At 42.0% G+C, this 27,004-nt stretch overlaps 2 protein-coding genes across 4 annotated transcripts in view; both read right to left on the bottom strand.

Moving 5' to 3' along the window:
* TXNRD1 (thioredoxin reductase 1) overlaps positions 1 to 27,004 on the bottom strand; it is a 63,170-nt gene that overhangs the window by 26,777 nt on the left and 9,389 nt on the right. For all 3 annotated transcript variants that reach the window (XM_019961216.2, XM_019961213.2, XM_070789636.1), the window contains 5 exons: positions 12,956 to 13,078; positions 12,623 to 12,695; positions 10,088 to 10,207; positions 751 to 893; positions 248 to 363 (listed from right to left, as the gene is read on the bottom strand). In XM_019961216.2, coding sequence (XP_019816775.2) covers positions 248 to 363; positions 751 to 893; positions 10,088 to 10,207; positions 12,623 to 12,695; positions 12,956 to 13,042 — 539 coding nt within the window. In that variant the 5' untranslated portion in view covers positions 13,043 to 13,078. The remainder of the gene's footprint in view (positions 1 to 247; positions 364 to 750; positions 894 to 10,087; positions 10,208 to 12,622; positions 12,696 to 12,955; positions 13,079 to 27,004) is intronic.
* EID3 (EP300 interacting inhibitor of differentiation 3) lies at positions 19,338 to 27,004 on the bottom strand. Its single transcript, XM_019961217.2, has one exon. The coding sequence runs from the start codon at positions 22,915 to 22,917 to the stop codon at positions 21,778 to 21,780; it is 1,140 nt and encodes a 379-aa protein (XP_019816776.2). The 5' UTR covers positions 22,918 to 27,004; the 3' UTR covers positions 19,338 to 21,777.

The raw sequence follows: 27,004 nt of genomic DNA, 5'->3' as shown, positions 1-27,004 counted from the left end.
TATAAATATTGCAAGCATAACCTACATATGAGTAGAGATATTAACTCTGGGTGATAAAATGACCAATGTTTATAATCCTGAATTTTTTTAATGTTCTCTGGTTTAAAGTTTTTTCCTCTTTTCCCTAATTCCCTGTTCCTTTGGGCAAAAATGTCGTGAAAAACTTAAGTTCTAGGAAAAGGATTAAAAGAATTTGAAGAAAACAGAAAAAGCAGAAATCCTCTTTTCTCCCCCAATTTGTCCTTACCTGCTGATACAGTATTCTTTGTCACCGGGGATACCCAAATAACGCGGCCTTTCACCAGTGGCAATGAGAAATCTCTCTGCTGAGTAAATCTTCTCTTTGCCTTTGTTATTTGTTGCCTACAAAGGAACCAATATATCAATTTTTAATAATTTATTATCCTTTAGAATTGTCAACATTGTAATTCAAAAGGCTGTTAACTACAGTGACCAATTTGATCTTCCCAACAATTTGCTAATGCAGTGAGAGGTTGCTCAAGGGCACAATGCTAGGAAGCAGACATAGAGCCAAGATTCAAATCCTGCTAATCTGGCCCCAAACCCAGTCCTCTTATTCTTCACTACACCACAAGAGAAAGCCCCTAAGAAGTGACCACAAAATCACCCAACTGGATGGTCTGGGTGACTAATGTCTTTATTAGGATAATCACCTTCACTTTTTCTCCCCCAACAAAAGCTTAAAGATACAAAACCAAAAAAACCCTTCTTAGGCAGTCACACGCTTACCTTAATCCTGTGAGGCCCCACAAACTCTCCGTATGCGTTCTCATAGGTGACCTTTTTCTCCCGCAGAGCTACGCGGTAGCCCCAGTTGAGAGAACCAATGTGGTTCTGGACCGCCTCTGTCATTCGCTCCCAGTCATGTTTAACTGCACGAGAAAGACAGACACCATGCTCAGCTTCTCAACCGCCTGACAAGTACCAGTTCCCAGGAACTGGTTTGAAACAGCAAGACCTTCATTTCAAGCACATAAACAACCTTTTCAAGTATCTTCTCCCTTTAGAAAACTACCAAACAATTAATTAGTATAAAAATCCTGGAAATTTTTAAGACTAAAATAACTATACCCAAACTTTCTTCTTCTTCTTCTTTTTTTTTTTTCTTTTTTCTTCTTTATCTAGAAACAAACAGGAATTTTACCTTGGACTATGAACACTGACTGCTGAGTCAGTGGGGTGCGTAAGTAAAAGACCTAGGATTTGGAATGTATATCCATCTCCAAGGGACTCTGATGTAGCCAGGTTTGGAGTACTAATAAGCTGGAAACAGTGTCTGGACCAGAGGCTGGCAAATTAAGGCCCCAGCAGTGAAATTCAGCCACCACCCCCTCTATACATGAAGCTTTACTAAAATCCAGCCACGATTATTTACTTCCATAGCTGAGCAGCTCTGACACAGGCCACAAGGCCCACAAAACCTAAAATATTTACTATGTGGCCCTTTACAGAGGTGTGCCGATCCCTGGTCCAGACAGAAGTTTAACAGTCTGCTTCATTATCTCCCAAACCTCCTGTCTCATCAAAGAGGAAGATTCTTAAATTCTATCATAAAATTAATTCTTTGAGCAAAGGCACTAATACTGAATTTCAATGGACAAAAACAAATCCTGTCATTCATTCATTAACAATTTCAACAATGACTGAAAAAATAGGACACAGGTAAAATCTACTCTGGTGGTAGAAGAAGGCAGGTTCTGGGCAAGCTGTGGTTTGGAAGGAGGAAGAAGAGAATCAACACAAATTGAAAGCCTCTAACACAGAAATGAGCAGTCTGAGTCCTAGAGTCAGGGTTAAGTAGCTTGGTTCAGGCAAGAAGTACTAGAATCAATTCTATGGGTACCAGCAGCCGGCCTCTGGAAGTGGGAACGACAGCACAAAAACTGGTTTGTGGCCTCCCAGAGAACAGATTATAGGGATTCAATTCATAGAACCAAAAAATGTCTGGAAAAACTGGAGCAAACCTTCAGATGTGAGTTCAGCTGAGGTGGGGGAACTCTGGAGGCCACTGTGGTCATGAGGCCAGGGGGACCAGGTGCTAGGGCCCAGCAGATGTTACAGAGAGCCTCGACCAGCCTGTCTGTCTGATGTCCATCCACCACCATGGAAATATGAGACAGGACTCACTGTTTCCCCACAGGAATGGAAGAGAATAGTATTAACTCACTCCCATGTGCCAATCATCCATATTTAACAATTACCAACATTTAACCAATCTCATTACATAACACGTCTTCTTTTTAACTAAAATATTTTAAGCAAATCCCAGATGTGGTTTTATCAGTGGTGGTTTTATTGGTAGTGGTTTTGGTTGTCACTCTGATGCAACTAGGAATCAAGATTGCCAGGAGAAATATCAATAACCTCAGATATGCAGATGATACAACGCTTATGGCAGAAAGCAAAGAAGAACTAAAGAGCCTCTTAATGAAAGTGAAAGAGGAGAGTGAAAAAGTTGGCTTAAAGCTCGACATTCAGAAAACTAAGATCATGGCATCTGGTCCCATCACTTCATGGCAAATAGATGGGGAAACAGTGGAAACAGTGTCAGACTTTATTTTTTTGGGCTCCTAAATCACTGCAGATGGTGACTGCAGCCATGAAATTAAAAGACGCTTGCTCCTTGGAAGAAAAGCCATGCCCACCCTAGATAGCATATTAAAAAGCAGAGACATTACTTTGCCAACAAAGGTCCGTCTAGTCAAAGCTGTGGTTTTTCCAGGAGTCATGTATGGATGTGAGAGTTGGACTATAAAGAAAGCTGAGCACCAAAGAATTGATGCTTTTGAACTGTGGTGTTGGAGAAGACTCTTGAGTGTCCCTTGAACTGCAAGGAGATCCAACCAGTCAATCCTAAAGGAAATCAATCCTGAATATTCATTGGAAGGACTGATGCTGAAGCTGAAACTCCAATACTTTGGCCACCTGATGCAAAGAACTAACTCCTTGGAAAAGACCCTGATGCTGGGAAAGACTGAAGGCAGGAGGAGAAGGGGATGACAGAGGATGAGATGGTTGGATGGCCTCACCAACTCGATGGCCATGAGTCTGAGCAAGCTCCGGGAGTTGGTGATGGACAGAGAAGCCTGACGTGCTGCAATCCATGGGGTCTCAAATAGTCGGACATGTCTGAGAGACTGAACTGACTGACACAGGGATGTCCTGTGACGCTATCTTCTACCTTGGTTCCTTACAAGTAGGAGCTGTCCAGCACAGCATGCTAATAACACGCCCAGGGAGGAACAAGATCAAAGGCAGAATTCACTCTGAAATTTTACAGTGGTAGAAGTACTAAGTGGATTCTGCTCTGCCAATCTTACAAGAGATACCATATTCGAAAAGAAGACACAGTTGGGATTAAGTACCTGTACAAAAAAATTACTTCAATGACAGAAATTCCATGATTAGACCTAATTCAACACTAATTCTATTGTTAGGGACAAACTTTGTAACTGTTAGGCCCCATGTGATATCCAAACTCCTCAAACCCCTTTTCTCTACCTAAGTCCCTTCATCCTCGGGTACAGTAGGCAGGCACCAATCTCTAGTGTGGTTATGCTCAGGCAGAAGAAACGAAAAAAGCTGCAGCCCACTACTTTGGGATTTAGCATCAAGATACTCTAGCTGCTCCTATGGTCCTGGTCTTGCATTTCATTCTGAGAACTGAGTTTCAGTCTCACAAAATCCAAACTCCTACTTTACATACTGCTGGTGGTAACCGGATTCCTGTTGGACTGTGGGTGGTTACATGAGCAGAACCCCAGTTCTCTAGGGCTGCCCTGCTTTCCAGTAATTCCCCAAATCCCCCACCTTCCTGCATTCCCATATACCACGTGGAAACTCCCCATTCCTAAATAGCCCTCGCACTGGCACAGCCCAGCACCTTCCCCAGGCCTCCCGATTCCACTGGCCTGGTCAACCAGCGGTAACCTAATACTGACCCTCTGCAATGCTGATTCCAGCTACCTAGGCAAGGACTGTACTTCACCTGGGTGCGCCCTTATGCCCATCCTGGCAACTGGGTCTTAAGCCAATTCTCTCATGCTCCTGAACCGCCCCTCACTACTATACACCCCTAGGTTCGACAACAGTATTCAGACTAACAGAGCTACTAGCATCCTTTCATCTTCATTGCACCTGCTCACTTACGCCTCAAATACCCTGAAGGGGCACAAATTCCTTCCAGTATATACACAGGGAAATGAAGGATGGATGGATGACCTGCCCAGGGCTACACGGTAACTCACAGCAGCACAGACACACTGTACGTGAACCGTCAGCTGAGCATGGTAAGAGAATACATGCATCCAGAAACTCTGCAAGCCCCCAACTGCAAACCAATAATTGTGCTTTCTCTCTAAGGACAATGGGATCCTAAAACTTCACAAATGCTCAATTTTTTAAAAGGTACATTTAATTCTTGAGCACAAGGGAAATCGAACAGATATATCTGAAGAAAATACGAAGCCAGTAAATCTTCCAGAAAGGACCGATTCCTCCAGTTTACATAACTGAGCTCATGTAATTTTTCTCTTATCACAGTCTCATCTCAGAGCTTTCAGGAGAAGAGTAGAGCACAGGCTGAGTCCTGGACAAGTCACCCCCCTCTCCCTGCCTCCCACCCCATTACAGGCAGATTCAGCTGTGCTGCCTGGTTCAGGTCCAAAGGGCCTTTCCTCCCTCACCAGGCTCAGAGCTATTTGCAGTGTCAGAGAAGACAGTCTTCCAAGAAAATAGAAGCACTGTTCTTTGGTCAAGGGCATGAGATTAGATGTGTTTCTATTTGAAAATGCAAAATAAGCATTCACGCCTCATCTCCTGGGAACACGGAGCAACAGCCTCTAGCAGCTTCTCATTTGAAACATATACCTCCAGTTTCTTTCTTCCTCAAAGATCTAATGATAAAGTGTTTGTCTAAGTCCACTGTATCCTTCACCACCAACATTTTAGCACAAAAAGAAGGGTGGCGATGACTGCTCCGTGGGTGGTGGATCCCGGCAGGCCGGGCCAGCCACTCCCACAGCACCCAGCTCTGGTCCCCACAGAGAAGCCAAAGTTTGCTTCAGAAGGCACAAGGAGTAATGAGAAAGACAACAATAAAGAAGCCACCACGCTTCCACTTAGGAAGAAGGAAGGGATTTAAATAGAGGGCACATCTCCCATCAGAGACTTTGGGATTACTGTCCCTGACATAGATCTACAAGAGGTGGATGGTATAAAAATACAAAGTATATTTCTATCTTAAAATCTGGAAAAGGGGAAGAAACACGAAAGAGCTAAAACTGTTAAATTAGTTGAATAAAATAACTTCTGTAGAGATACACAAGTAAGATAACTTTTGAGTTGGTTTATGTTTTAAAATTCAGAAAGCTCCTGCTGATTTTACTGTGCAGAGCTGCAGTACACTGGTAGTGGCTGCTTTATCACCTCATCTCTGTACATTTATTAGTTTCTTATGTACTTTAGAAATAAAGTCAATGTAAATAAGTAAAGCCAGTTCTTATTATTGTTACATGACAACTATAAACTTTTCTTTTGCTGGAAAGAAGATCTGTCAATTCACCAAGTTATATTTCATCACTCATTTGATTACTGAACTTATTAGAATTATACTTTGCTGACCCTGTTATTAAAATTTATTCTGCAGAGGCCTATACTTATCTCTTAAAGATTCTAAAGACCTGTTACATGTATTTTCCTACTTTTCTTACCAAACTAAGCTATTCTGTTCCACCTACTTCATTTTTCTTGAGTTGACAGTTTAAAGCTAACATCAACTACATACCAATTTAAGTATGAGACCTCCCATGAATGAACAATATTTTAATGATCATGAGTTGTACCTCCCCAGAACTATTATTGAAATTTAAGGGCCACTGACATTCACTATGAAGAAGAAGACACTATATAGAAATTATATTACCGCATAAATCAAAATTTGCTTGGAACGACCATGCATTTTCCATCAAACTCTAGACTTTTTCAAATTAGTATTCTTGTTACATGTCCTTCTCTTTGAGGGAAATAAATTGGTTCAAACATACAAATTTCTAAAGATCCACAGATGTTTCTCTACAACCCATTAAACAAAGAACCAAGAAAAGTGCCGGGCAGAGTCTACTCCAATTGGCTGACACTCTGAAGGGAAAAATTAGAAGAAGAAGGTCCAGGAGGAAGGGACTGAAACTAAGGCTGGCAGGTGCTGGCAGGTATTTTAATCACATTCTCAGGAAAATATGGACAAGCATGTTGTGTGGTTTCTAGCTAGAAACTGTTGAGGAAATAGGACAGCACTAGCCTCATGTTGCTCTTTTTATGGAACAGACTGGAAATTCCTGGAAACCACAGCTACCTTGGAGGCAGTACAATTAGTTAGAGGAGTATGGGCTAGAAGCTAGACACATCCTCCTAGCTCTGTGACGTTAGGCCAAGAACCTTATTCTAACCTGGTGGCCATGCAAGGGAGCTGAAAGTGCTCACGTCTGCTTCTTGGGGCCTGTTACCTAGGAGTGACTCAGATATTTTCTGCATTTATTCCCCGTTTCCCATGCTTAGACGGTAAAGCGTCTGCCTACAATGAGGGAGACCCGGGTTCAATCCCTGGGTCAGGAAGATCTCCTGGAGAAGGCAATGGCAACCCACTCCAGTATTCCTGCCTGGAAAATCTCACGGACGGAGAAGCCTGGGGGGCTACAGTCCATGGGGTCGCAAAGAGTCGGACATGACTGAGCAACTTTGCTTTGCTTTACTTTTACTGTATCTAAAAAGCCTTTTACAAAAAAAGAAAAAGGCTTTGACTTTGTGGACCACAACTCTGGAAAATTCTTAGAGAGATGGGAACATCAGACCATCTGACCTGCCTCTTGAGAAATCTGTATGCAGGCCAGGAAGCAACAGTTAGAACTGGACATGGAACAACAGACTGGTTCCAAATACGAAAAGGAGTACGTCAAGGCTGTATATTGTCACCCTGGTTATTTAACTTATATGCAGAGTACATCATGAGAAACACTGGGCTGGAAGAAGCACAAGCTGGAATCAAGATTGCTGGGAGAAATATCAATAACCTCAGATATGCAGATGACACCCCTCTTATGGCAGAAAGCAAAGAAGAACTAAAGAGCCTCTTAATGAAAGTGAAACAGGAGAGTGAAAAAGTTGGCTTAAAGCTCAACATTCAGAAAACTAAGATCATGGCATCTGGCCCCATCACTTCATAGCAAATAGATGGGGAAACAATGGATGGAAACAGTGACAGACTTTATTTTTGGGGGGTCCAAAATCATAGCAGATGGTGACTGCAGCCATGAAATTAAAAGACACTTGATTCTTGGAAGAAAAGCTATGACAAACCTAGACAGCATATTAAAAAGCAGAGACATTACTTTGCCAACAAAGGTCTGTCTAGTCAAAGCTATGGTTTTCCCAGTAGTCATGTATAGATGTGAGAATTGGACTATAAAGAAAGCTGAGCACCAAAGAATTGATGCTTTTGAACTGTGGTGTTGGAGAAAACTCTTGAGAGTCCCTTGGACTGCAAGGAGGTCAAACTATTCCATCCTAAAGGAAATCAGTCCTGAATATTCATTGGAAGGACTGATGCTGAAGCTGAAATGCCAATACTTTGGCCACCTGATGCAAAGAACCAACTCACTGGAAAAGACCCTGATGCTGGGAAAGACTGAAGGCAGGAGGAGAAGGGGATGACAGAGGATAACATGGTTGGATGGCATCACTGACTCAATGGACATGAATTTGAGTAAACTCCAGGAGCTGGTGATGGACAGGGAGGCCTGGTGTGCTGCGGGGTCACAAAGAGTAGGACACAACTGAGCAACTGAACTGAATTGTATTTAATCCTCACCATACAGGCAGTAAACAGCAAAGTCAGAATTACCACCCCCATCTGTCTACTCTAATAACCTATACTTCAATGAGGTGAAGAAAGGATCTTATCCCTGGGGGCCCCAGGGAATGAAGTCTCCCTGAGAATACTCGTAAAGAGTGTGTGTGGAAGGACAGGGGTGGATTACAGATCTTATGAGAGTGGTTAGCAAATAAAATGAGTGGTTCTTGGGTTTTCCTCCCAAAGACCCAGAAGGGAAATTCGAGTGTGGCCTGCAGACTGCACATAGAACTTGCCCCTTTTGGGGAGAGAATGGTGAGGAGAGGTACACACAGACCAAGGTCAAAAGCTCTGAGTACTTGCTTCTACAACAGCTCCCAAAACCCTGGTCCTCTAGAGGAGTTGCCACTGAAGCCATGAGAGCTGAAAGAAGACCACTTGTGTAAACCCCATGTGTTTTGAGGTCAGAGAGACTTGCAAGGCTCCTCTGTCCATCGAGATTTTTCCAGGCAAGAATACCAGAGTGGGTTGCCATGCTCTCCTCCAGGGAAATCTTCCCAACCCAGGGATCCAATCTAGGTCTCCTGCATTGCAGGCAGATTCTTTACCGTCTGTGTCACCAGGGAAGCCCAAGAATACTGGAGTGGGTAGCTTATCCCTTCTCCAGGGGATCTTCCTGACCCTGCAATCAAACCAGGGTTTCCTGCATTGCAGGCAGATTCTTTACCAGCTGAGCTACCAGGGAAGCCCTAGTGCTGCCAATTTCTTAGCTATGATATGGGGGCACCACTTCACACCCCCGCTCGAGCTTCGGTCTGCTTGTCTGCCAAATGGAACAACGGGATCCCCCTTCAGGGACAGCAGGCTCATACATGTACTGCAATAAGATGGAATGGAGAATATGGAAAATGATCTAACTTTAACATGACTCCTGACCTGCAGGACCCCAGTGAAGCCATGAGGCGGGTACTGAGGAAAGACAGGAGCTTCCTCTCTGCTATAGCTATGGTCTTTACCTCCTCTCCCCTCTTCTTCCTGCTATCCCAAGAACCATGAAACATCTGTTCCAACTTGCTCTCAGCACAACTGCAGCTCACTAAGCTGGTCCACATTCCTCCTCCTACCCTTATCCCAAACCACCCAGGGCATTCAGCCCACAGCAACTATCTGCTTTTTGTTCCCACATGCTCCCTGCTCTAGAGATGCCAACGTATTTACTATTCTCCAAGTACGAACCTTGTTCCTTTTCTTCTGTCTAAAGAACGGACTATCCTCTCCTCTGCTTATTGTCAAGGACACAACATCTAAAAAGTCATCTCCAGTCACCTCTTAAATCATTTACTGACCCCACCTCTGGGCACCCAGGGTACTTAGCTGGTGTATCAACGATATTAGCACATCGATGAAAACAGAACCTGTGAATCTACAGATTTGTATTATTTATATACTTCCCCAGCACAGAACTAAGTGCAAATAGTGGGTAAGCAATAGTAATATTATATAACTTCACTAGGAGGATTTCTGAAAAGTCTACTGAAAAAATCTAACTCATTAACTGAAAGGAGATTCTGTTGTGAACTGGGTACACTGACAGCAGGCTCCCAGGAAGGAACGAGTGGACCAATGGCAGTCTCAGGTACTCAGACACGGGAGTAAGTAACTTGCAGGGTAGGCGGGGTAGAGGCGAGAAGAGAGGTAGACCATCAGCAGATTACGTGATACATGTATGCTCCATTAGGTTGAGGCTCCTCACTGCCTTTTTTGTTGGGCAAGAGAAAAGGATGTGGTTTCCATGGTACTGTAAATATTTTTAATCCAACAAAACCCCCTTCTCAACAAATAACCCTCCCAAATATCAGCTCATTAAACAAGACTTCTTGGATGAGAGAAAAATAACAGCTTCAAGGGAAAGCAAATGTAATTTGCATTTCCATAGGAAACTCTAGAATTATGAGAATTTCTTTGAAAGAATTCTGGGTTTCTGTTATAAAAAGATATTCCAAGTACAATAGTTACTTGGAATAGTTACTACACAGCCAACAAGACACAGGATAACCACACTGTTTTTTTTTTTAACCACACTGATTTTATCCATTAAAAAAAACAAATAGAAACAACTTCCAGGTTATATGCTAGTCTCGTAAGAATGGATGGTGCACTGCAAGATCCCAGCTCAAGCCCCTCAACAGCACAAATGGAAGAGCAGCTTCCCCCACGTACCTGTCTCCTCGACGTTCCACCCATAGTTTCGAGAGTCTCGTAGGGCTTGACCTAACAACGCTGCTTGGTGCATCAATTTTTTAGGTATGCAACCCACATTCACACACGTTCCTCCAAGACCTACAAAAGCATTGCAAAATCAGTTTGTAGCCTGATGTACAATCCTCCAAAGAAAAGGGCCAATGGTTATTATCATTATAAGGGAGAGGGGAACTTCCCCATCTACCCCTCTTCAGTTCTTGTGGTTAGACAAACAAATCTGACATGAGACAGATCAACAGGAGAAAAAGAAATACATTTTAATTTGTGCACATGAGGCTTTCATAGAAATGGGACCTAAGAAGTAGCCAAATGAAACAGCTTTTCTATTTTTTAGACAAAAAAAGAATACATTTGTGAGGAACTGACAGGACAAAGAAACTGACATTTTGGGTGCTCAATTAGTTAAGAATCAAAACAGAGTATGGGTTTGGGATAACAGGTAAAGAAGTAACAGTTTTCTTTACATTAGGCTTCTCAGCCCCGAATTCCCTATCTTTTGTGAAAAGGGTGTCTTTCTACTTCCTTAGATGTAGGGAGTGCACCTTTCATGCGACGTACTTCCTGCTTTCAGGCAACAGAAAGGAGGGCCAGTGTCCCACTGGTCATTTATTAAGTAACTTTAATTCAAAATAATCAACGTGCCATAGTGCATATTTTGGGTGGCCCACTCCAAGCCCCAATGCTATTCTATGAAACATCGCAATTCATTAATGTAGTCAACACTGTTTATACGAGTTTATCCTTAAGTCACGACATTTCTAAGATCAGAGGGCCTTACAGACTAAACATGGCAAAACTGCCCTAAAACGAAAAGGAGCAGACTTCCACAACTTCCATGTACTTCAAAAATTCATAATTAATTGACTGCTGATAAAAAAGCCAGATATTGAGACTTTACTTTGTGTACAACCTTATACTTGCCACTAAAGGGCATGGCTGGACTGCAGTGGGTCTGAAACCACATGCAAAGTTTGGTAAAGGGGATTTCCTGACAGTCCAGTGGTTAGGACTCCACACTTAACTGCTGAGGGCATGGGTTTGATCCCTGGTCGAACTAAGGGAACTAAGATCCCACAGCCACACGATGCAGCCAAAAAGTAATAAAAAAGTCTAGTGTACATGACCAAATTTTCACAGCGGTGGTCCACAGCCTTCACTGATTCTCACCAAAGGATTCATAACACTTTGCCTGTCCCTAAAAAGAGTTAGTGTCCCTGAACTTAAAGAACATGGTGATAACCTGTCTCCATTAGAACATAATGTAAGCAGCCAAAATGGAGAGGCACCCAAAATGCCAAGAGTGCAAGACGGCAGAGGACTGCACAGCTTGGGAAACCAGCAGCCCTCCAAGGAGAATGCTGGTTGAGTGGCACCACAGTGTGTGAGCTCCACAGGCCAGCAGGACTACATCCAGCACAAGAACATGCCTGACAAGAGGTGACACCTTAACAAGTACCCGATGAATGAATGAATCAGAAATTGTGACACTGGCTTACCCAGACTTCCTGCCTCCTTCTAATTTCCACAGCCAAGTCATCTTGATGAAATTTACCTATCACATTGCTCCCCTTCCCAAAGGTTTCCCATGATGCTTGGATTATCAGGACCAAATCCCTCATCTTGGTCCACAAGGACCTGTACAGTCTGACACTTGCCTTCCTCTCCAGTCTTAGCTCCAGCTTCTACTACCCATGCCACAACCACCAAACCTACCCCAGGGCCTTTGTATGTACCTTTTTGTGAGAAAGAGAAAAGTTGCCTGGAAGACTCTTCCTCAGCTTTTGGCAGGGCTGGCTCATTCTTACTCTTTGGGTTTCATCTAAAAGCCACCTCTTCAGAGATCGCCACTGATAATAGCCTCAAAGTTTAAACTCCTTTCTTTACCCAGTTCCTCTCTATTCCACCAAGTAACTTTTTCAGTACCATGTATCACAATTGGTAAAGTTCTTGTTCATCTTTTGTCTTCCATGAGAATGTAAACTCCACAGAAGCAGGAACTTCACATCAGGTCTACACATTCACTGCTATATCTCCACAGCCCTCGTTCATAGTAAGTGTTCAATAAATATTTATTGAATAAATAATGAACACAGAATTCACCAAGACTAAGAAGAAGCAAGGGCTATCCATTAAGGGATCTAATTCCAGTTCTTGTTGGACACAGGAGACAGATTTGAAACAGAAATCCAGGAAGAGTTTAAACTTTCACTTATTAAGCCCCTAAATATACTAAGTTACTCAAATATTTATCTTTAAATCATCAGAACAGCTGTGGATACGGTTTTGTATTATCTTGACTCTGTGCCAAGGAACCTAAGTATTCAACATTTAACTGGAGTCCATTCTGACCTAGCACAAGTGAAGGAGGTAGGTGTTTTGTTTGTTTTTTTTAATTTATTTAATTTCAAAATTGGATTTTAGAAGTCATTCAAACCAAAGCCAGGGGAAAATCTGCTCCTACAAATTCACTTCTAAGGTATTTTAAAAGCTTACCCCATCTAGTTCCAAGAGGGGTTGGAGTGACAAAATCCAGAACCATCACCTTCTTGTCATATTTGGCTGCCTCCTAGAAAATAAATTATTAAAATGAGTTGGAATGGTTGACATGATGGACTGGAAATGAACTATTAAAAATCAATGTTATTTTAACACAGTTATAATGTCTAAAGCATAACCAATTATTAATACCTGAGAATTTCATATACTAAGATGACTAGTGCAACTCCAACGTAAAAATTAAACAAGGGTAGTTCTAACAACATGCAGATTACAGTTGTCAGGATCTGACTACTTTCCCCATATCCCAGGACACACAAGGAGCCTTGCCTTGGCGGCTGCCAGTCCTCCAGAACCCCCTCCAATGATGATGAGGTCGTAGTCATAGGGCTCCGGGAGATCCTTGGAGCCATTCATTTTCACTGGATTTTGAAGTCTGTTTTCCTGAGAAGCCTAAAGAAGAAAAACAATGGAAGAGAAAACAATTTAACTCAAAAGCAGCAATGTCTGAAAAGTTCTGTGAAAGGACCCTTTGAAGAAAAACAGAAGGCACTTCCAAAGGAGAAACACAGTTTGTTACATCACAGCACACAATGGGAAATGTTCACCCTTCCCTCAAGTGGTGATCAGTCACCTGCTTGGTGGTAGGACTGTCCTCATGCCCCCTCCACGTGGCAGACAGCTACTGTAACGGGTCTGCAGAGTACACGAAACTAAGGTCCTGATGGCCCGAAAGAATTAACTTACACCTGAGTTCAGTTTGATCAGCTTTTTCCTAGGATTTTTAAACTATGCTTTAAATTATATTTTAAAAACACCTGTACTGTATGTTTTTAGTAGACTCAATACAATTTGGCAAACATTTATACTTTCTAGTCAAAGGTAGAATAATGAGTATACGAAGGTTATAGAGTAAGATAGGACCCTGCAAACGGCAACTGAAACAAGTTAGCCAAGTATTTTTCTACATTGTTTAGGTAAAGCATAAAATCCAAAAATTCAGTAGAAAATCATTAACTGCCATTTACCTGCAGGAAAAGTTAAAAGTCCCTGCTTTCATAAGATGTTTTAAATAAACAGGGATGGCGGCGGGGGGGCGGAGTTAAATAAATAAGTGACCCTTAGGCAGATAAAGCTCATTTCTTTAATCTGCCTATGCATGAAGTTACCTATATTTACTTTCCATATACTTGGCATTTATAATATAAATTTTTAATTTTACAAAATCCTTTGATTCTACTAATTTTAAAACACACTAGTTACATATTTGGGTGGAACATTGTTTTGGTGATGCATTTAAAATTTCTTCTTATTAAAACAAAAATCTGCTATCATAAGAGAATGATTGGAACAGCTGTTACCAAACACACACACAAAATTTTTTAAATCAAGTTTTAACCTTCGTAATCAAAAAAGCCCCCAGACTTACCAGCCCAGACTGCACATTTTCCTCCTGCCTACCATCAGATGTGGGGGGCAAAAGGCAGAGCTTAGGGTCAGTAGAAAAGGATGCTTGGGATGAGGAAGAGGGTGCGGTGTGCAAAGGTGGAGGAGGGGCGGCACGGCTGCCTGCAGGCAGTGCAGCAGGTATGCATGACGGTTCAGGGACTAAAGGGAGGACGCCTGGAAACCAGCAACAGCAGGGGCATGACTGCATCATCCTGACCGTCTGCACAAAAGGTCTAACATGAAAGGCTGGTAAACATAGCCAGTATTCATCAACTGGCATTATGGTGAGGTTCCTCCTCCAATGCAAGGCACTGTGGGGAGAAAAACATCCCTTCAGATCAAAGGATCAATATGAGCTTCAGGTCGTAAGCGTTACTCTCTCTAGCTGATCTCACAGCATAAGGGCTGACTCGCTGCTTTAGAAGAATTAACAAATAAATGAAGCTAGATGTTCTTCTAGGAAAATAACCATTGTTAATCTAAGCCTCAACACAGATGGTGCCAGAACACAATCACTGGCTGCCTATATAAAAACCACCCAGTTCCTATAACCACTTCCTCTAGTATTGAATAAAACAAAGAAGGAAACTGTCATGCTGAAGAGCATGCTTCCTCCACCAACCATCATAATCTGCTCTCTACTGAAATTCTGTATCAGACCTGGGTTCTTATGGTTCAAGTTTAAGAAAAATTGTATCAACCAGTGCACCAATTTTACAAAGAAAGCTCTGGGTGAACCTGAATATTTTTAATTCTGTAAAGTAAAATCAGAAGGACAGGGAATTGAGGTATTCAGCTGACCCCAGAACTAAACATGATGTTTTAAAATTATAATCCAATTTAAAACTGAAGTTGCTGTCATTCAATTCTAAGGAAGAGGTTGCCCACCAGAGATGTAAGACACACAGACATACACCTCCTTGTCCTCTACAGCATAAGGAAGAAGCACACAGACGGCGTAAGGAGAGACGGGAGAAAAATGTCCCCCGTTCTCCAGTTAAATTGCTAGAAACAGTGGCCACTGACCAGAGCAGCTGATAAAGAACAGGAGTTCTCAAACTTTCAGTCTCAAGATGCCTTTAGAACCTTAAATTATTTAGGATTTCCCACAAAGAGCTTTGAATAATGTGGATGGGGCTTTGAATGTTAGAAACTAAAACTAAGAAAAAAATTTTAATATCTTAAATATAAAAATATGTAAACTATTAAAATATCTTTAAAATTTAAATAAAAACATTACTGCTAAACATAAACAACTGATTAAAAACATTTTTAATTTGTGAGAAAAGTGGCATTATTTTATATCTTCATAATTCTCTGATGTTTGTTGATAACAGACAGTGCACATCTCTTTTGTGTTCAGTCTGCTGCACCACATCGCCTGCTATGTAACCTCTGGAAAATTCCATGGCAGACTTGTAAGAGAATCAGAGTGAAAAAGACAAAGAGCAAATTACTATTAAGATCATTTTGACCTAAAGGACTTCTTGAAGGGGTAGGAGTTGGGGTGGGGATCTGGACCACATTTTGAGAACTACCCACAGAGATGTAAACATATACCCTCCTCTCCCCAGCAGCTGTTAGTGAGGCTTACAGAATGTACATTCTTCCATCTGCTTCTCAGTGCCTTTCCTCTAACCCACCCCTAGTAAACACTGCTCCAGACTCCCCAGAAAGGCACAATTCAGAAAGCAATTAACATTTCTTTAAAATTAGAATAAGTCATCTTTATTCTCCCCCTCCAAAATCAGGCTCCAAAATCACTGAAGATGGTGACTGCAGCCATGAAATTAAAAGATGTTTGCTCCTTGGAAGAAAAGCTTTGACCAACCTAGACAGCATATTAAAAAGCAGAGACATTACTTTGCCAACAAAGGTCCTTCTAGTCAAAGCTATAGCTTTTCCAGGAGTCACATATGGATGTGCGAGTTGGGACTATAAAGAACGCTGATGGCTGAAGAACTGATGCTTTTGAACTGTGGTGTTGGAAAAGACTCTTGAGAGTCCCTTGGACTGCAAGGAGATCCAACCAGTCCATCATAAAGGAAATCAACCCTGAACATTCACTGGAAGGACTGATGCTGAAGCTGAAACTCTAATACTCTGGCCACCTGATGCAAAGAACTGACTCACTGGAAAAGACCCTGATGTTGGGAAAGATTGAAGGCAGGAGGAGAAGGGAATGACGGGATGAGATGGTTGGATGGCATCACCGACTCAATGCACACCAGTCTGAGCAAGCTCCATGAGTTGGTGATGGACAGGGAAGCCTGGCATGCTGCAGTCCGTGGGGTTGCAAACGAGTTGGACACAACTGAGCAACTGAATTTAACTGACACTGACTGATTCTCCCCCTAAACATGACTCTACCCTTTGGGCAGATGTGTACTGGTCTTTGGTTTTTAACCCATTATATATGTGCTCTGGTGTCAAATTGACCTGGGTTAAAATACCTGCTCTACCATTCTCAAGGCTAGGTGATCTTGGCTATCACCTAATCCTTGGGAGTCTGATTTTACATTCTGTAAAATGAGCATGCCCTCTCAACTACTGAGTTTGAGATAATGCATATTATAGCACAGTGGCTGGAAGGAAAAATCCCTACATTCACTAATTCTCCCCTTCCTACAAAAGGGAACCTGCCTGCCCAAGGGGCTGAGTCAAAAAGCTCTGGTGTTTTGCAGACGTTATCCCCTACACTTCCCTGCATCACCGCTCACCTGAAATGCCCTCTTCCCACCAAATTCTGATCCAGTACATTGACGGCAGGTTATATTATTTCTATTCAATGTAAACAAAACATGACCCTTTCTAAAGCATTCCTTTAGGTTCTTTTACCAATATCTAAAGATCCCAACATAAGGCTATTCCTTCCATTGTTTCCCTAAGGTTCCCAAACAACATTATCTTTTTTTTCTCACAACTGCATTAATACAGGTTCTCAGAGCCACTTCCTGTCCTTCAAGATTTAGCTGGAAGCCTTTAGCTGATAGCAGACTGGCTCCTCTCCTGAGGCCCCTGCTGGTATCTTCACACAATCCCATCAACTCCACAAGGATAGTTCTTTTCTTTCATCCTGGCATCACCAGTGCCAACTCCACATGCCTGTGATGTGATGTTCAAAAACATTCTTAGAATAAAAGACCTGAGTGCTCATTCCTGCTGTGTTACATGTACTGAGAGGCTGGGCTTCAGTTCAGTTTTCTCATCATGAAAACAAAACTCTGGGAAAACACTAGAAAAGGTACCAGGTGTGTAGCATACTGGTTAGGAGCTCAAATTTAGTCCACATCTGGATCTGACTCTGCAATTTACGTGATCCTGAGCAAACTGCTTAATTTTCCTGCCTGAGCTCCTTGTCTGCATGGTTATATAAATTGTATTAGCTGCTGCTGCCAACAAGCTGCAGCATCCCCTAGGGGATATAGTCAAGCCTCTGTGCTTTGGAGGACCATGGGCCAGGAGAGAAATAACACTAAGTGATGGTTTAAACGCTACAAACTTTCTAGAAGAGCCCAGTGGGCCCCAAGGCCTATGACAGCCAATTGGCAAACTACAGTCTGAGGGGCAAATTTAGCAGGCCTGCAGTTCTATTTTTCTTTTTAAACAGTCCCTGAGCTAAGAATTGTTCTTCTTAATATTTTAAAGTTGAAAGCAAGAAAAAAAAAATCAAGATTAAAACTTCATAATACATGAAAATTATATGAAACTTGAATTTCAGTGTCCATTAAGTAACATCTTATTGGAAAAAGGCCAGGCCCATTTGTTGCAACATTGTCTATGGCTGCTGTTTCTGCAACATGAGCGCAATTGATTAGTTTCAACCAAGGCCATATGGCCCACAAAGCTTAAAATATTTACTATGTGGCTTTCTGCAGGACAAAAATTGCCAACTTCTGGCCTAAAGCAAATTTTAATTAATGCTGATAAGTGGTACTGGATGAAAAGTACCCTACAGTAATACTAAGGGGTAAGCACAAATCAAAGAACTGTCTTCCTGCTCTGGAAGTTGAGATGCTGGCTATACTACCTTTCTTCCAGAAGAACCGGGGACACTGATTCTCCATTACCAGTTAACTATCTAGACCTTCAGCTAACATGTGCCTAAAATACTTAAGGGCCACAGTAACACTTGTGGCTCAGCTGGTAAAGAATTTGCCTGCAATGAGAGAGACCTGGGTTTCATCTGTGGGTTGGCAAGATCCCCAAGAGAAGGGAAACGCTACACACACTCCAGTATTCTGGCCTAGAGAATTCCATGGACTCGCAAAGAGTTGGACACAACTGAGTGACTTTCACTTTCATATAATCAGTAACATTTAAAGGACTCTAAATCAAGTATCTAGGCAAATTACTTACAAAAAACAGACTCCATCTCAATGCCCCCTGCCAGGGGCTTTGCCTTACACCCCAACCCCGCCCCCCTCAACACACACATCCCCAACATAGCATCTCAACCATTCTCTCCAGGTGGTTTTTCTTCAGAGCAGTCATCACTGACAGAATTACTGTGGTCTACCACTCTGTTAGGCTCAACAATAGTCCCCCCAACATCAAAGTCTGAATCCCCAGAAGCTGCAAATACATTACCTGTAAAAGAGATTCTTGAGATGTGAATTAAGAATCTGGTGAGTTAACAATCTGGTGAGATTTTCCAGGATTACCCCCACAAGGCCCAATTTATTTACAAGTATCCTTATAAGAGGGAGGCACACGGAGACACCACAGAAATCAATGAAGACAGAGGTTGCACTGGCAGTTTTGAAAATGGAGGAACAGACTGTGAATCAAGGAATGCAGGCAGCCTCCAAAACAGGACCTGGCCATGCTGACACCTTGATTTTACACCTTGCACACCCTGAGAAACTGATTTTGGACTTCCAACCTCCAGAATTAAGATAATGTGTGTTGTTTTAAGCCATCAAATAGTAATTCATTACAGCAGCAATAGGGAAGTAACACACATATTAAAATATAAATTCCTTGAGAGTAGGGCAATTTTCAATCTATCCTTTCCCCTCAGTGCTAGTGCAGTGTCTGGCACAGTTGCTGAGTGAATTAACCAAGTGCTAATTCTAATCACTTGATAATGGTTTCCACAAAACAAGGGCAAGAATTTGAGAAAGCCAGGTCTAGACTTAAACTGAATGAACCAAGATGGAGAAGTCACCATGGAAGGAGGCGGCAGCTGCATTCTGATGCTGATCTACAAAGTGAGGCACTACCGTGAGTGCTCACAATGAGCCCAACACTGTGCTGGATGTTTTGTACATATCATCCCATTTAATCCTCACAATAGTCTTCTAAGCACATGTCATTCTCATTTCAGAAACAATAAAGAAACCTTTTGAGATTAAGAAACTTGTCCATGAGTAAAGAATTAAACCCAGGTCTAAACAATTACAAATCTCTTGCTTTTCTCACTGTATCATACCCAGTAAATCAAAGTACTTGTTACATACTGTCCATTTAATAGGTCATTATTCCCACTAAGCAAATAAAAAAACAAAGGCTTGTAGGTTTAATAATTTGTTCAGTCTCTAACTAGAATTTTAAAAGGCAGGATCTGATCCCAGGTCCTTTGATCAGAAGAGGTTCTGTTAAACAACAAAATCCTAGTTTAAAAAATTTCCATGATATTTTCCTATCAGCTGACTTTACTGAACCTATGAAATTAAAGCCACTCTAAATATATTGTTGAGAAACCAGCAGACTTGCAGTTTGGGTCACATCTAATCTCTATAAATGAATTATCTATTAGCCAATTTCCCTTTTTTCTTCAGGGTAAAAAGGGGAAGAAACGACTACTTTAGAAAATAATTGGCTTTAATTTCCAATCCATACGTCATGACAACCAATTTAAATTGAAACGAGTGGTCAGATTTATATTTTAACAGCTATAATTTTAGAGAATACCCAAAAGATTACCTTCCTCCTAAACCTCCACTTTCTCCATTCATTCTTTTAGTTAACACTTACATCTTCAAATACTCCCAGTAAAGACATCTGGTGTGTTAAGAGCAATCTGGTGGTAAGCAGACCTGAGGCAAGATCTTTTTGCTATCTCTAAGATTATCTTTTCCCCAAAAAGCAAAGGTCTGGAAAACCTAAGGAACCCGGATGGTAGAGGCATGTTAAAGGGAGGATCAGAGAGACTTCACAACTACTAGATCAAAAGGTTGTAGGCACTGGGAAAAATTAGCATCCCTTCATATGAAAAGGGGAAGAAATGACTACTTTAGAAAATAACTGGCCCAGTTTCATGAGAAACTTCCCTTCTCATAAAACAAACAAACAAAAGAGACACCTGCACTATTACTGAAGAACTTCTCAATCTCCTCTCCATCTAGATGACATTCATTGAGTTTCTGGATTTCCCTTCCCTGTACTACATTCAGACTTAACAGGAAATTTTTATTATTCCTGTTACACAAAGCAGATCCTTATCCACTTGCCAAATAAGGTTTAATGGCAAGACCCACTACTACCAAAGACTGTTTCTACAGAGATCAAGAAAAACAGCTTGCAAGGATGGTCACTACACCTTCAAAAACTGTTTCCTTAAAAACCAAAATTTTCAGCAGGAGCGTCCAAATAAGGTTGTAATTTATATTCTTAAAACAATACAAGCAACAACAACAAAAGCCTTTACAGCTTTATATGAAATGAAGGAAATTTGGATAAATTAATCATATACTGATATTTCAATTTACACAGGGAGTTTCCAGGCATTCAAAGTCCTATTAAGAAATCAAAATTGAGTTGGGAACAAATATTCAAGGCCAGTAAATAAGGAAACATCACCAATTCTGAGGAACACTCTGTGTACTAGCAGAAATTACAAAGGTAAACTAGGGGCCAGAGAAGAAACAAGTAGATAAAAATTCTAATTGGATGTTAGAAGATTTTGTGTTTGAAATAATCTAAGAAAGAGAGGGCACTAACAGATGAGGTAAATCTATTTTTGCCTAGTATAACATTCAGATAGAATAGTTTTCCAAAAAAACACATAGATTTCTCTGGAGCCATAACTTCTCACAATTCCACATATTTGACCCTCCATATTTCCCCTCCCGATCTTTTATCAATTCCTACCCACCTTTCAGTACTTAGTTGATGGCTCACCTAACAGTAGACAGTCTACTTTTGTTAAGCCCACATCACAGTAGAAATTATTTAGAACAAGGACACCCACTCATTAATGAGTCGTCTTTGAAATGAAGCATGGCATCTGAATTGTTTTTTTACAGTATTAACATGACTTACACACTGCCCTACAGTCTTTCTTGACCATTTTTTTTTTTTACCCATTCTTTCCCCCAACCTGGTCAAGAGCCCCATATGGGATTCCCTTGGTTCCCTGTAGCAGAGAAAGCAAGGCAGTATCACAGAGCATCATAACTCATTTTTTTTAAACTATTAAACACCTTTTATTTTATGGAATTCAGTTTTTATTAATAAAGCCTTAAGGAGCAGTCAAAAAATTTTTGCATGAACACGCCAGTGAATTTCTTAAGCAACAGAATATCATGACAACTTTATAAAACTACCAAGAAAAATACAAGGCACAGTAAAACAACTTATTTTCTTGAAAATATTTTTCACAAGAAATACAGTATGTGCTTCTGTTTGGATTTTACTCTTCACTATGTTATGCTTTAGAAAATAAACAAAACTGCATTCTATGCTAAGAACAAAAATCTTTAGTACGAATTTGTGATCATAGCCTCTGAAATTTCGAAAGCTGCCACAATATTTTTCCAGTCTTGTAAACTCAAAGATATAACTCCCTGTTTCCTGCTGTGGAAACTGGGATCATTTCCCTCACCGGCTAGGTTAATATTAATTGGCTCTAATATTGGCAGCCTGTCTTGGTCAAGCCTTATTCTTGCAAAACCATCCCTTATAATGAAAGAAACATAAAATATATTCTCCACAGTACGAGAGAAAGAGTTTGGATCAATCACAAACTCAAAATAAGACACAGGAGTATCAGGATACTTTCGAAAGTACGTTTGCAACAATCCCAAAATTCTTTCTACTTCTTTTTCTGTGGCTTCTTGATTACCACTCAGATCCAGCTTCCTCAGCTTTGTAGGCATAACCCCATTCTCTTCCATTTTCTGAACTTTTCTCCGGTGATTACGTCGCGGCTTTCGCGCAGCAGACTCTGGTTTGAACGAACCAAAAAGAAAGTGGAATGTTTCAGCTTGTGATATACACGATGTCGCTTCCTTCTGTACTGTCTCCCAGAAGGAAAGAGCTATGTTATCGTCACAGTTATTCAACGGATCACGTTCGTCATCTTCCATCCAATTTAGACCCACAAATATAAACAGAAAGTCACAGAATGCCACCTGATTAAAAAAGTTCATGTCAGAGTTCAGGTGCTTTGCTTTTTCTTTACCCAAATCAGAAGCCAAAACAAGAAACTGAGAGTCGAGAGCCGCTTCTCTTGTTCGACTCACTGCATCAAACAGGACATTGGCTTCCTCGAGAGCCTCGGTTAAGGAGTCGCTCGCCGTGTTCACTATGTCGTCACGGTTCTGCTGGACGGTATAGATGAGCTGCCGGTACTGCTTGCGGATACTCCGACATTTCTCTTCATCCACACGCTCCAGCAGGCTGGGGTCGATGTCGGCCTTCCCGCAGCTCAGGTCGTCAGAGGAGGTATCAGATTCCGTGTCAGACGCCGCTGCCACTTCCACCTTCAAAGCTTCCACCTCCTCCTCCTCCTCCACCTGCTTCAGAAAGTACGCACTGCTGGGGATGGTCACCACCGCCTGCGCTCTCGTCTTCCCGCCTGCGCCGGCTTCCCTCAGGGAACCATTTTCATCGGCCATGTCGGCGGCGAGCAGCACTCAGGTAACGGTCTTCGCGACGTTTCCGACAATAACGGAAACTGCAGGGGTCACCCAGGGCGGAGGAAGACGCTACCCATGCGCACTAGCGGCAGCCTAGCGGCCCCGCCCCTCTCAGTTAACCAATAAGCACCCCCCGCCCGCGTAGAACGCCGGCAAGAACCGGTCCTGGGGTCACACTGGAGTAACACCGGTTGGTTCAAGCGACAGCCGTTATTTTGGCGTTTACTGAGAGTGTCATCTAGCTTTCAAAGAAACGCTTGCAAAATCTAACGACAAAACTATGGGAGACTAAAGGGCCCGTACGTTAAAACACTGGCTGTCACATACTGCAGCATACTGTCATTAAAAGATGGGGCCGGGGGCGGGGGGGGGGGGGGGGGGGGGGGGGGGTTTTGTTTTAAAAACTGTCTCCATTGCAGAAAGACTGAACTCCCAAGGTTCACTTGCAAAGTGGTTGCTAGGAACTCGGTCTTCACTATACAAATGTAAATTGTGTTTTGAAGGCCTTCAAAAGCCAAATCCTCGCCAATCTACTCCAATGGGGGAGGGGGAGCGGGTGACTGGGTAAGCAAGGGTCCGGGCTGGCGCATGCGCAAAGATGCGCTGCCGTACCCCAACCCCTACCCCGTCCCCCAGTGTTAGGCAACTGATCTCTGATTCTCCAGCATCCAAGAGTACAAGAATAAAGTAGACAGGGTCTCCGCCAAAGAACTATTTGGAAGATTGCAAAAGTACAGGTCACACACCCCGAGTGGATAGTAAATCTGAACCCTAAAAGGTGAGAAACCTGTGAAGACTTTAAACACAATCTGTTACGAGGATATGAACATGAACGCTGTTGAGTCCCGTGACAAATTTATGTAGGAAAATTCTGCCACTAGTTCACGGGGAAATCACGTAAACTTGGAGAAAGGACTCAGCTCATGAGTCACAAGAGGGGAGGGAGAGAGGAGAGGGAGAACACCTCACTGCATCTCAAGTTCGGGTTTCCCTCATCCGCAAGTATCTGTCCTACCTTCCCTCCAATACATCTTTACTGGTTCATTTTTCTTTGATAATAGCACACAGTTTTGGAATAGGAAATGGCAACCCACTCCAGTATTCTTGTCTGGAGAATCCCATAGAGGAGCCTGGTGGGCTACAGTCCATGGGGTCGCAAAGAGTCGGACACGGCTGAAACGACTGACAGCACAGTTTCTTGTAAATGCATGAACAGCACTAGTATTCAGTTCAGTTCAGTCGCTCAGTCGTGTCCGACTCTGCGACCACATGAACCGCAGCAAGCCAGGCCTCCCTGTCCATCACCAACTCTGAGAGTTTACTCAAACGCATGTCCATTGAGTTGGTGATGCCATCCAACCATCTCATCCTCTGTTGTCCCCTTCTCCCACCTTCAGTCTTTCCCAGCATCAGGGTCTTTGCAAATGATTTCGCATCAGGTGGCCAAAGTATTGGAGTTTCAGCTTCAGCATCAATCCTTCCAATGAACACTCAGGATTCATCTCCTTTAGGATGGACTGGCTGGATCCTCTTGCAGTCCAAGGGACTCTCAAGAGTCTTCTCCAACATCACAGTTCAAAAGCATGAATTATTTGGCGCTCAGCTTTCTTTATTGTCCAGCTCTCACATCCATACATGACTACTGGAAAAACGATAGCTTGACTAGATGGACCTTTGTTGGCAAAGTAATGTCTCTGCTTTTTAACATGATGTCTAGGTTGGTCATAACTTTTCTTCCAAGGAGCAAGCATCGAGTGGGCCTTAGGAAGCATTACAATGAACAAAGCTAGTGGAGGTGATGGACTTCCAGTTGAACTATTTCAAATCCTAAAAGATGATGCTGTGAAAGCACTGCACTCGATATGCCAGCAAGGCTAGTATTAAGTTACTCAAAAATAGTTATATTACTATTTTTGTTCAAGATTATTTTTTTAAAGTAGGGTTAAAATTCAGAAAGAAACATCCGTTTCTCAAAAACAGTATGCATTATTGTTACTTGTACATATAAATCATCCTGCTGTATTAGACCGTTCAAACAATGGGACTGGTTCAAAATTGGGAAAGAGTAGGTCAAGGCTGTATATTGTCACCAAGCTTATTCAACTTTTATGCAGAGTACACCATTCAAAATGCCGGGCTGGATGACTCACAAGAAGGAATCAGATTGCAGAGAGAAATATCAACAACCTCAGATATGCAGATGATACCACCCAAAGGGCAGAAAGTGAAGAGGAACTAAAGAGCCTCTTGAAGGTGAAAGCAGAGAGGGAAAAAGCTGGCTTAAAACCCACCATTCAAAAAACTAAGACCATGACATCCAGTCCCATTACTTCATGGGAAATGGGGGAAAAATGGAAACAGTGACAGATTTTATTTTCTTGGGCTCCAAAATCACTGTAGACAGTGACTGCAGCCATAAAAATTTTTTAAAAGATGCTTGCTCCTTGGAAGAAAATCTATGACAAACCTAGGCAGTGTATTAAGCAGAGACATCACTTTGCCAACAAAGGTAAGCATAGTCAAACCTATGGTTTTTCCAGCAGTCACGTATGGATGTGAGAGTTTGACCATAAACAAGGGTGAGTGCCTTAGAATTGATGGTTTCGAACTGATGCTGGAGAAGACTCTTGAGAGTCCCTTGGACACAAGGAGATCAAACCAGTCAATCCTAAAGGAAATCAACCCTGAATATTCATTGGAAGGACTGACTCTGAAGCTGAAGCTCCAGTACTTTGGCCACCTGATGCAAAGAAAGAGCTGACTCATTGGAAAAGACTCTGATGTTGGGAAGGATTGAGGGCAGGAGGAAAAGGGGGCAACAGAGGATGAGATGGTTGGATGGCATCAGTGACTCAATGACATGAGTTTGAGCAAACTCCAGGAGACAGTGAAGGACAGGGAAGGCAGGCATGCTTCATTCAGTCCATGGGGTTGCAAAGAGTTAAACGTGACTTAGTGACTAAATAGCAACAAATTAGACTGTTAGCTCCCCTAAAGCAAGAACTTGTTTGTATATCTTCCAAGCTAACCTGTTTTCACATGGATATATTCGAGTAGACACATTTCAATGTGTAAGCGTAGATGAAAACCTTGTTCCAGCACCTATTGCAATTTATTTGGCAGCAAAAGATGAACTTCTTCTAGTGAAAAGAAATAAATCTCACACATAGATAATACAAGTTAACTGCTTTTCATAATACAGCCTTATTTCTTCTCTGAAATGAAGAAAAAGCAACAGGAAAACAAAGCTGGGGCCCAGAATCATCTAAGGGCTATATTTTACCCCCAAGCCTGGCCAAGTACAAACTAATACTTAACCTGTTTTGTATCTTTGGTGAAAACTCATAGTCCCAAGTTCCAAATCCCCAAAAGTTTGGTTTTAGAGTTAACCATATTTTGGGGGCAGGAGGAGAAGGGGACGACAGAGGATGAGATGGCTGGATGGCATCACTGACTCGATGGACATGAGTCTCAGTGAAGTCCGGAAGTTGGTGATGGACAGGGAGGCCTGGTGTGCTGCGATTCATGGGGTCGCAGAGTCGGACACGACTGAACAACTGATCTGATCTGATCTGATATTTTGGGGACTTTCTGATGTCCATTTCAAATTCAATAAAAGCAATTTATAGATGAACTCCAAAAGACAAGCCAACCTTCCCACCCTAAGGTGTCTATTCTCCCCTAGCTCAGAGCATGGAAAACAGGCTAGCACCAATTTGCTCCACACAAAGCCTTTCATCAAAGAATTTTTAAATGCTTTAGAAAAGTAAATGAATTTTCCCAACCTACTTATAAAGTATTACTAATACCATTTACAGGGATTTCTCAGGAGATAACAGCCCACACAACTTGCTCAGAGCAACAGCACACATCAAGACAAGCATTATGTTATTAAGTTGTGATTTCCAGTGCTAAATTTGTTCTCTGCTAAATCCCGCTCCTAAGAACCTGGGTAACATATAGCATCCTCAGAAAGTCACACTTGTATTATGCTCTACCTTTTTGTATCTGCCTTGAGAGCACAAGGTTTAGATGTGGCTACAAAGTAAAAATCTCAAATCTAATG

Source organism: Bos indicus, chromosome 5 (genome assembly GCF_029378745.1).
Source record: "Bos indicus isolate NIAB-ARS_2022 breed Sahiwal x Tharparkar chromosome 5, NIAB-ARS_B.indTharparkar_mat_pri_1.0, whole genome shotgun sequence".
Classification (NCBI taxonomy): domain Eukaryota; kingdom Metazoa; phylum Chordata; class Mammalia; order Artiodactyla; family Bovidae; genus Bos; species Bos indicus.
Note: the sequence above shows the minus strand (reverse complement) of the source record. Positions and strands in the feature narration are given on the sequence as shown.